The following is a 10,786-nucleotide window of genomic DNA, read 5'->3' as shown; positions in this document are numbered from 1 at the left end:
CATGCATATAATGCCAGCACTTGGGAGGCTGAGGCAGGAGGATCACCATGAGTTTCAGGCTAGCCTTCTACACAGCGAGACCCTACTTTAAAAAAAAAGGCAAGAACTGTCTTAATTTTTTTTTTTTTTGCAACAACTGGTAATGAATCTACTCTAAATTTGCAGAGTTAAGAGAGTAAAGAATCAGAATTACAGACATTTCTTGTTACAGCCTTTATTACTATACAACAGAAACTTACACTCTATGTTACAAACCTTACACCAGCAGTGGCAAACCTACAGCACACACACTGCAGCAGGCTGTTTGTATTACTGAAAGCTCTAAAACGTTCGCCATCATTGCCTTACACACAAATGGTGAAACAACTTTTCGTTCCAAAAGTTATTTATTCTAATACAAAAAACACCCAAAAAAGAAGTTAATTTACTCCAGCTTTTCCTCTTTTTAAAGAGGGATTAGCTAGATTCTCCTTGTTATTCTGAGACCTTAATTTAAGAAGGATGCCAGACCTTTGAACAGGGGATGGCGGTACACACCTGTAGTTTCAGCTCTCACGAATGGTGAGGTACAAGAATCCCAAGTTCAAGCCCAGCCTGGGCAATTTAGTGACTGAGTAAGACCTTGCCTCAAAATAAAAAAATAAAAAAGGCTGGGCACCAGGCATGGTGGCATATGTCTGTAATTCTAGCACTCAAGAGGCTGAGGCAGGAGGATCACCAAGAACTAGAGGCCAGCCTGGATTACACAGTGAGTCAAGGTCAGCCTCAACTATACAAAGACCCTGTCTCAAACACAAACACAAAAGGCTGGGTGTGTACCTCAGTATGAAGGCCCTGCCTTTAATCCCTTGTAGGGTACACAAAAGACCACCATGAAAGTGATACTACCACATAAAGAAAACCATGCACAGCCAGGCATGGTGGTGCACGCCTGTAATCCCAGCACTCGGGAGGCTGAGGTAGGAGGATCGTTGCAAGTTTGAGACCAGCCTGGGCTACAACGTGAGTTCAAGACCAGCCTGAACTGCATAGTGACACCCTGTCTCAAAAAGACAAAAAAAGAAAAGAAAAGAAAGAAAACCATGCACAGAACCAACTATCCTTGCCATCCTTTTTCCTGAATAATGCCTGCCTGGCAGTGGCAAAAGCGGGCATTTACATCATCTTTTTTTTAACAGGTGAGGACAGATGGACAGACCCAGATGTCACATGAGCCTTTTGGGGTCTATTTTCTCTAGGTGAACCAGAGGTTTCAACTGCTCAGCGAAGTTCCTCATGTCATCAGAGACCACGTCCTGCCCGGCCGGGGCAACAACACTTAATTCCACAAGATAGGACAGTGACAAGGCCTCGGTGCTGTCTGTGTTTCCTGGCATAAGGATGCGGAAAATCTTGTACACCATAATCTTCATGATGCCCTTACGGAACAGGTGTCCCTTGATGACAAACTCGTGGTCCATGCGGAAGCCCATTTCCGTCAAGAAGTCAGTGAGGTTCTCAGATGTGGCGATGTCCACGCAGTTTCGCACCAGTGCGTGGCGGTTCTTGTCTCCCATTTCCGGCTGTCCCAGGTAGCGCAGATGCCAGGGTGCTCCCGCCCTGTCCATAGAGTGCCGGGCCCTGAGGACAAACGGGCTGGCCTGCTGGCCCTTAAGGAGGAACACGAGCTCATGGTCAAGGAAAGTCTCCGGCTCCATGTTGTCACACAGACCGCGCAGGCGGTGGATGAGGCTTTCCAGACTGTGGTCTAAGACACTCCCTGGGGACAGAAAAGCACCACTGAGTCCCCGCATTCACTCAGGGTCATGGAATTAGCAAAAGATTAAAAAAACCAAAGCAGTTTAGCGTAGTATTTTGTCCAACACAGGACTGATACATGAGATTTTAGGAGTTATACTGCTGAGCTGTTGCGTGGTATCACAAAAAGTTACTTCTAATTTTTGGTATTTTATTTAGCACTAAGGTCTTTAGGATTTCCCTAGTAATGCTAATCTCTAGGAGGTCTTGGGCAGCAGTAGCTATCAGAAATGTACTAGTAACAGTACTGTTTTGTTAGCATTTATTTTAATAATTATTAGTTTTCCTCCTTTTCCCTCTCCCCCTCTCCCTCTCTCTTTTGCACTACGGGGGACTGAGCCCAGAGCCTTTCAATGAACCTGGCTCCTCTCTCTCTTTCTGTCTGTCTCTCTGGTGCTGGAGACTGAACCCAAGACCTCACACAAGCGAAGCACAAGCTCTACCACCTAGCTACACTCCCAGACACAATTAAATTTCTTTCTCTAGCAAATAAGTCTTCCATTTATCAAAAAAAAAAAAGGCCAGGTGTCATGGTGCACGCCTGTAATCCCAGAACTTGAGAGGCTGAGGCAGGAGGATCACTGTGAGTTCAAGGCCAGCCTGGGCTACAGAGTAAGACCCTTTCTCCAAAAAAAGGGGGCATTTTTAAAAATATATGGTTTCCTTTTCATTTAATATACTTAAGAAAAAGAGAACGAACATTTCACAGAAACACTGCAGTGTTAGTCCTCACTTTACCCATTCTCATGGCAGAATCCGACGTGGCTGCTACAGGAGATCACGATCACACCCCCTTTGAAATCTACTCTTCCTTTGGCCTCCGGCACACAAGCCTAAGTTCTTCACCAAACTCAAGGACACGCAGGCTTCCGCGTCTCCCCTAAGGGTCAGAGGGTCCCGGTGCTGACTCCGGGTGCTCTTTTCTCTCAAGTCTCTTCCTCTCTCAACAGTGCCATTTGGCCCCATGGCTTTAAACACCATTTATGCCCGCGACCCCCACATTTATATTTTATGAATTACAGACACATACATCCAATTGTCTACGTAACTTTTCCACTTAGATGCCCAACAGATAGCCCCATCCCTAGCCTATTTTTTACTTTGAGACAAGGTCTTGCTAAATTGCTCAGTTGCCCAGGCTGGGCTTGAATTTATAACCTTCCTGCGTCAGCCTCCTAGAGCGCTGGGATTACAGGTGTGTGTCACCACACCCAGCTCACACGTTATCTTCACATGCTTAATATTAAATTGTTGATTCCCCCCCCCCACCAAACCTTATTTTTCCTACAGTTTTCCCCATTAGAGTAAATGGCAGTTCTCTGCTTTCAACTGCCCAGGCCAAAACTCATGGAATCATCTTTTTGTCCTTTCTTTCTCCCATATCCTACATACATCCAATCCGTGCTTTTGAAATAAAAGCAAAGTTTAACCACCTTTCACTCCCCCGAGCAGCAGTCCAAGTTGCTTTCATTTCTTGCCTGGTCTTTGCAGTAGCCTGCTTCTACCCTTGTTTTCCTTCTTCTCCAAAACAGCCGGCCAAGTGGTCTTTTTAAGATCTAAGGTGCGGGGCTGGAGATACACGTCAGTGGCAGACTGCTTGCCTAGCACACACGAGGCCCAGGGCTCAGTCTCCAGTACCAGGGGCAAAGAAGCCCTGGACCTGGGGGTGTATCTCAGTGATGTACTGCTTGCCTGGCAAGCGTAAGGACCTGGATTCAATCCCCAGCACCCCCAAAATAAACCGATAAAATATAAATGACACTCCTCTGGTGGTGTCACCCAGGAAAAATGACTTTATGAATGTCTACAGGGGCCTGCATGGTATGTCTCTGTTACCATCCAGCATCACCTTCCACTCTGCCCTTGATCACTCTCTCCAGCCAGAGTGATTTGCTGCTATTGGCTGAACATGCCCATGTATTCCTCTTGAGAGCACCGTCTCTTTTTCTGTATGAATGTTCTTCCTTTGTGTATCTGCATGCTTTACTCTTATCACTTTCTTCAAGTCTCTGCTCAAATGTCACTTTATGGCAGAAATTGACAACGGGACTTAAATGAAAACAAGACGGGCTGGAAGAAAAGTGACGGAGCAGGTCCTAGTAATCAGGGGGCACTGGACATCAGGAGCAGAGAGCGGCTCACCGCTGTATCCTACACTCAGGGTGCGGCACACATGCTCATTCCTTATTTTTTTTATTTTTTGGCTTCTTTGTGACAGGGCCTCGATGTACAGTTCAGGCTGGCCTTAAACTCACTTTGTAACTGAGGCTGCTGTCCAACTCCCAACAATCCTCCTGCCTCAGGCTCCCAAGTACTGGGATTACAGGTGTGAGCCCGGTTCATTCCTCATTTTAGATGCTCTTAAAGTGCTGGTTCTAGGGCCAGGCGTGGTAGTGCACGCCTGTAATCCCAGCACTCACGAGGCTGAGGCAGGAAGATCACTGCAAGTTGAAGACCAGCCTGGGCTACAAAGTGAGCTCAGGGCCAGCCTGAACTCAACAGCGAGACCCTCTCTCAAAAAGAAAAAAACAAAACAAAACAAATGAAAGTGCTGGTTCTGCCAGGTGTGGTGGTGCATGCCTGTAATCCCAGCACTCAGGAGGCTGAGGCAGGAGGATCTCTGGGAGTTCGAGACCAACCTGGGCTACAAAGTCAACTCAAGGCCAGCCTGAACTGCATAGTGAAACCCTGTCCCAAAAAGACAAAAAAAAAAGAAAAAAAAAGTGCTGGTTCTTTCAATGCTTATGTACTACATGCACTGCAGGTCACTGAGCAGTAGGAGGCGCTACTCTTATGGAGATTACAGTCGAGGGGAGGAAACCAAAAATAACAAGTAAACAAATAAACAGAAACACAGGAAACAAAAGGGAGCTAGGACGGAACTGGTGCGGAGGGAGGTGGACCACTGTGAGAGGCTGGAATGGTCAGACAAGGCCTACACAAAAGACCGCTGAGTGGAGACATGCAGGGTGAAAATGAGATGACTATTGGAACAGCTGAGAAAATGCTCTCAGGGCAGTGGAACTGCCAAGTACAAATACAGTGAGGCAGGAAAGGGTGTGGCAAATTTAAGGAAATAAAAACAGTTGTTTAATGGTGGTCCACACCTGTAATCCCAGTACTCTGATAAGCCGAGGCAGGAGAAGCCTAAATTTGAACCTAGTCTGGTAACTCCGCAATTTTGCAAGACCCTGTCTCAAAATAAAAAATGGGTGCAAAGGCTCTGGCTTCAACCCCCTGTACCACACAAACATACATACACACACACACACACAAAGTAGTTCTTCATATTGTTACTGCCTGAATTCTCAAAGTTACAAAGTCTAAGATCTTCAACTAAACATATTGTTATGACCTCCTAAAAATTACTACCCTTCCTGAGCCTCAAGTTTTCTTATCTGGGCAAGTTACTTCATCTCTTTTTTCTGACATATAAGAGCTAATAAAAGTCTCATCTTCCAAGTTGTAAAGAGAATAGCAGGCATGATAATGCATGCCTGTAATCTCAGAACTCAGGAGGCTGAGGCAGGAGGATTGCTGTGAGTTTGAGGCCAGCCTGAACTAAACTGGTAAGACCTAAACATAGTGAGACCCTATCTCAAAAAAACAAAAATAAATTTATAAGTGGATAATACAAAGTACCTGATACAGAGCAGAGGCTCAAAATCATTAGCTATTACTGTCATTATTATTATTATTATTATTTTTTGGTACCGGGAATCAAACTCAGGACCTTGCACTTGCCAGACAGGTGCTTATACCACTGAGCTATATCCCCGGCCCTATTGTCATTATTTTTTAAATTATCTGAGTTTTTAAAATAGTCTTTTAAATCTGAGTTTTTTAAATTATCTAAGTTTTTTAAATGTCATTATTTTTTAAATATCTTTCAGAAATCAATACATTTAACTAAAAAAATAAGTTATATGATTCAACAATTCCACTTTTTTTTTTTTTTTTTTTTTTTTAAGATAGGGTCTCGCTATGCAGTTCAGGCTGGCCTTGAACTCATTTTGTAGCCCAGGCTGGTCTCGAACTTGGAATGATCCTCCTGCCTCAGTGTCTCAAGTGCTGGGATTACAGGTATGCACCACCACTCTTGGATATTTACCCAAGAGAAAAGAAAACGTGTCTATAAAATACTTACAAGATGGCTCACAGCGGCAATTCTTCATAGTAATCAAAAACCAGACACACGCCAGGTGCCGAACCACAGCAGAATGGATAAACACACTGTGTGTGGTTTGTACAATGCAATATCATTGAGCAACAAACTACTGACAGGCAAAGCAGTATGAAATAGGCAGAGCATACTAAAATAATTATGCTGACTAAAAGGAATTTCAAATAAAAGAGTACATCCCACATGATGCCACTGCATGATGTTTATAAACAGGTAAAACACATCTGCAGTAGAAAAAAAAATCAGAAGAACAGTTCATCCAATTGGAGGACGATGATCAGGATGGGGTCTCACAGAGAAGGGACATTCTGGGGGATAGCAATGCTCACGTGTGTGAAAAGGTTTGGAATATACACTTTTCACAAAACAGGCCACAAGCTAAATGTAAACCAAAACTATAAAAGGGGATAAAGAGCAACTGTAGATGACCTTGGCTTTGGCAATGACTATTACTTCGAAAGCATGAGCCATGAAAGAATGAACAAGGTGGACTTCATTAAAATTAAAAACCGCTGCTCTGAAAAAGTCAAATGGAATTCCCTCAAACACTTCTGTGTTTCAAAGGAGACAATCAATATGATGAAAAAGGAACCCACAGAACAGGAAACAACGTTTTTAAATCACAGGTTACTATCCAGGATATGTAAGTAACTCCTAAAACTCAACTACAACAAAAACAAAACAAAAGATTCCCACAAACAACCCAATGTAAAAGTGGACAAAGAACTGAAGAGATAATTCTCCAAAGGAAATATACAAATGGCCAACAAGCATATGAATGATGTTATTTTACCAATAACTAAAGAAAATACAAATCAAAACCACAATAACATCTCACACATACTAGGATGGCTGCTAAAACAACAACAACAACAACAAAAAAACACAACTACAAGCATTTAATGAAGATGTGGAGAAACTCGAACTTGCGTTGTTGAAAAGTAAACATGTAGCCACCAGTGGGGTTGCCACACGCCTGCGAGCCCAGTACTTGGGAGGCTGAGGCAGGAGGATTGTCATGAGTTTAAGGCCAATCTGGGCTACATAACTGAGTTCAAGGCCAGCCTACACTACATAAAGAGACCCTGTCTCAAAAAAAAAAGAGGGAAAAGAGAAGTAAACATGTAGCCCTTAGAGAACATGATACTGAGGCATATCCAAAACTACAAATAGAAGCCCAGGCAGAGATATACGCCTATAGTCCCAGCTTCTTGGGAAGCTGAAGAAGGATGACAACTTCAGCCAAGGGCATGAGGGCAGCCTGGATAACATGAGACCCTGTCAGGTTGGGCCTCTCCCCTGTGGACATAGCTCAGGGGTACATATGCATGAGGCCCTGGGTCAGATTCCCAGCGTGGCAAAATAAATAAATAACAGACAGAATTAGCCGGTTACGGGCCGGGGGTATAGCTTAGCAGCACAAGCGCCCTCCTGGCAAGTACAAGGTGCTGAGTTTGATTCCAGGTACCACCCTCCCCTCAAAAAAATTAGCTGGATGTGACAGCACATGCCTGTAATCCTGGCACGTGGGAGGCTGAGCCCAAAGGATTGTGCTTTTGAAGCCAGACTGGGCTATCTAGCAAGTTAGAGGTCAGCTGGAGCTACATGGCAAGACCCTGTTTTCATTCTTTTTTTGAAAGACCCTGTTTAAAAAAAAAAAAAAAAAATATGATCCAGTATGTCTCACTTCTGAGAAAATATTTAAAACAGGATATCAAAGAGGAATCTGCACATTCATGTTCACTGTAGCACTATTCACAATAGCCAAAAGGCAGAGGCAACTCAAGTATCTACCAGCAGATGAATGGATACAGAATATGGGGTGTATATATACACATATATAATTTACATTTATATATAATACTATGCAGCTTTTCAAAAGATGTCAGCCAGGTGTGGTGGTGCAGGTCTGTAATCCCAGCACTGGAGAGGCTGAGGCAGGAGGATCATTGTGAGTTCGAGACCAGCCTAGGCTACAAAGGCCAGCCTGAATTGCAAAGCAAGATCCTGTCTCAAAAGACCAATAAATAAATAAATAAAAGATGTCACATGCTATTACACGGACGAACTCAAGGTTATTATGCTAAATAAAATACAATAGGAAAGGACAAACACTATGTTATTCCATTCACATCAGATATCTAAATAGCCAAAATAGAAAACAAAGTAGAAAGGTAGTTGCTAAGCAACGGGAATAGAAAGGAAGGAGTATTAATATTTAATGGGTATAGAGTTTCAGTTTTGCAGAATTAAAAAGTTCTAGAGACCTGATGTACAACAATGTTAAATGTTTATGATGGTGTATCTGATGTTTAATGTATCTGAAACCATAATTTTAAAAATACCAATTAAAATAGTTTTCTATTAGGTGCCAGAAACTGCAGGCTGCCTTTGCATAAGTCTCTGATCTCCAGGGAAACTGAGCAGAAAAAAGGAAAACAAGTAATCCCAGCTCCCTGGCTCACATACCCTGTAGTAGGTACTCCATCATGTTAATGGTGCCACCGGTGACCGGCATCATGGTGACTGGAGGAGCCTCCATTGTGACTGTCTGATTAAGTTCAAGACAACAGAACTGGATTCAGAGCTCCCAATCAGGCAAGGCACAGGATACACCTGTAAAAGTTACATTTACTGATGAGTGGAAGTGATGGAGAGACATCAGATTTGCTGTGGCATTGGCCTTGAAGTCAAGATTCAGTCATCATACAAAGCCAGGCATGGTGGCACGTGCCTGTAATCCCAGCACTTGGGAGGCTGAGGCAGGAGGATTGCCCCGAGTTCGAGACCAGCCTGAGCTACAAAGTGAGCTCAAGGTCAGCCTGAACTGCATTGTGAGACCCTGCCTCAAAAATATTAAAAAAAAAAAAGATTCAATCATACAAATCTCAGTACATTATCTGCTTAATATGGCCAGTTCTCCCGAGGTGTGGTAGCACACACCTGTAATCCCAGCACTTGGGAGGGTGAGGCAGGCAGATCACGGCAAGTTCCAGGCCAGCCTGACTACATGAGGAGACCCTGTCTCAAAAAAGGAAAAATATATAAAAATTTTAAAAGCCAGTCCTACGAGCTGGTGACATAGAAATATACATATAACAAACATCTGGCCATGGAATTACAGCAAAACCTTGTAGTTTTGAAAGCTCCAAAAGTTATCTGCGCAAGCTTGAGGAAGTCATGTAACCGCTCACCGTGGGACTCCTTTCCTTATCAAATGGGGCCACTGATATTTAACCCTCAAAGCTAGGTGGGTCAAATAACACAACGGGCATGCAATAACACTCCCAAAATTATAGAAATAGGGCGTGGTGGCGCACACCTGTAATCCCAGCACTCTGGGAGGCTGAGGCAGGAGGACTGTTGCGAGTTCGAGACCAGCCTGCGCTACAAAGTGAGCTGTAGGCCGGCCTGAACTGCACAGAGAGACCCTGTCTCAAAAACACAAACAAACAAACAAACCAACAAACCAAAGTTACAGAAAAACTGGTAAGCGACTTAAGGGTCCTTCTGTAGGCTTCATTTTATAGTTGACAGTATGAAGACTTGAAGAGGGGCACAAGGACATGCACAAGAAGTGAGTGCCAGAACCTGGAGCCGACACAATGCAGGGGTCCTGCCTCTCTGAAAACGGTTCTAAAAGCCAGTCAGGAGAGAGCGGGAAGTTCCTTTAAAACGGTGGCAAAGGTCTTCCTGAGCCGGCGTCCAGGACACAGCCATTACACTAGAGAAACACACCTCTGTGCGCAGGCTAGCTTCTCCTCGCAAAGCGGGGAATTAAAGCCACTCGCGTAATCTGTAGCGACAATTACCTCCCAGCCCTTGGAGTTCCCGAAACCCGCAAGGGCCCGGACGAGCGCAATTACCCTTCCTCCTCCTCTTCCCACTTCCTGCAAGAAAGCGACAACGCGCAAACCTCCAATCAGCCGCTCCGCAGCGTAAGGGTGCCGAGAGGACCAGAAATCGCTTGTTTGCGGTCAGGCATGCAGATGCGCATGCGCAAAATGCGGTGCGGCTGTAAGGAAAAAGCGAGCCTCCTTTGAAGAGTGCTCCTCTACCAGGAAGGGAAGGGGCTCGACGTTGTACGCCTTCCTCTAGAAAAACATGTGGTTTTGTTTTTTTTTAAGTCGGATGGTCTGAAGTTGTTTTTGTGTGGGCGGTTTCTTGGAGCTTATAAGACTGAACAAAGATATACCTAACCTTTGAATTTAGCAACACTTTCTGGGGAAAAAAAATGAGATTGGCGAAGGGGGCTGCTGGGAAAAGAGAAGGGGGAGGTTATGAAACAAAGACTTCTTTTTCTTATCCGCCTGAAGGTGAAAAGAAAAGATGCCCCATACTGCTCAGCGTGATGTTGTGTATTATTAGGAATGTCAGCAATACACAATACTCTATTTGGGGGCTGGGGATTTAGCTCAGCGGCACAGCGCCTGCTTGGCAAGCGCAACGTTGTGAGTTCGATTCCCGGTACCGGAAACAAAACAAAACAGAACAAAAATACTGTATTTGTTCACTTTGCTGTGTACATTATACCTCAATGTAAAAATAGAGGGGAATGGAGTGTGCCTGTAGACTCAGCTCCTCAGGAGGCTGAGACATTAGGATTACTTGACTCCAAGAATTCAAAGCCAGCCAGAGCAACATAGACCCCCATTAAAAATAATTAATTAAAATATATTACACCCCTGGGTCATGCTCTGAATGCAAAGGTGACCATTGGAGATCGGTCTGCCCTCTGAGGCGGAGGCCCCAGAGCTCAGACCCATCCTACCAGTTAGTCCAACAGGAATGAGGGGGCCTGGGGCA

The 10,786-nt window shown here is 44.3% G+C and overlaps 1 protein-coding gene across 3 annotated transcripts; it reads right to left on the bottom strand.

Moving 5' to 3' along the window:
• Nucleotides 1-1,008: 1,008 nt before the first annotated feature.
• Med18 (mediator complex subunit 18) lies at nucleotides 1,009-9,924 on the bottom strand. Of its 3 annotated transcripts, none has more exons than XM_005394949.2 (3): nucleotides 9,847-9,924; nucleotides 8,450-8,596; nucleotides 1,009-1,759 (listed from the first exon to the last, which is right to left on the bottom strand). In XM_005394949.2, the coding sequence occupies exons 2-3, from the start codon at nucleotides 8,520-8,522 to the stop codon at nucleotides 1,206-1,208; spliced, it is 627 nt and encodes a 208-aa protein (XP_005395006.1). In that variant the 5' UTR covers nucleotides 8,523-8,596; nucleotides 9,847-9,924; the 3' UTR covers nucleotides 1,009-1,205. The 3 variants fall into 3 exon arrangements, with proteins under 3 accessions (XP_005395006.1, XP_005395004.1, XP_005395005.1); XM_005394947.2 differs by having other exon boundaries at nucleotides 9,793-9,899; XM_005394948.2 differs by lacking the exon at nucleotides 9,847-9,924 and adding an exon at nucleotides 9,719-9,806.
• Nucleotides 9,925-10,786: the final 862 nt, after the last annotated feature.

The sequence above is a fragment of the Chinchilla lanigera genome, unplaced genomic scaffold (assembly GCF_000276665.1).
Source record: "Chinchilla lanigera isolate Chin_1 unplaced genomic scaffold, ChiLan1.0 scaffold00051, whole genome shotgun sequence".
NCBI lineage: Eukaryota > Metazoa > Chordata > Mammalia > Rodentia > Chinchillidae > Chinchilla > Chinchilla lanigera.
This window is presented reverse-complemented; position numbering and strand designations above follow the sequence as displayed.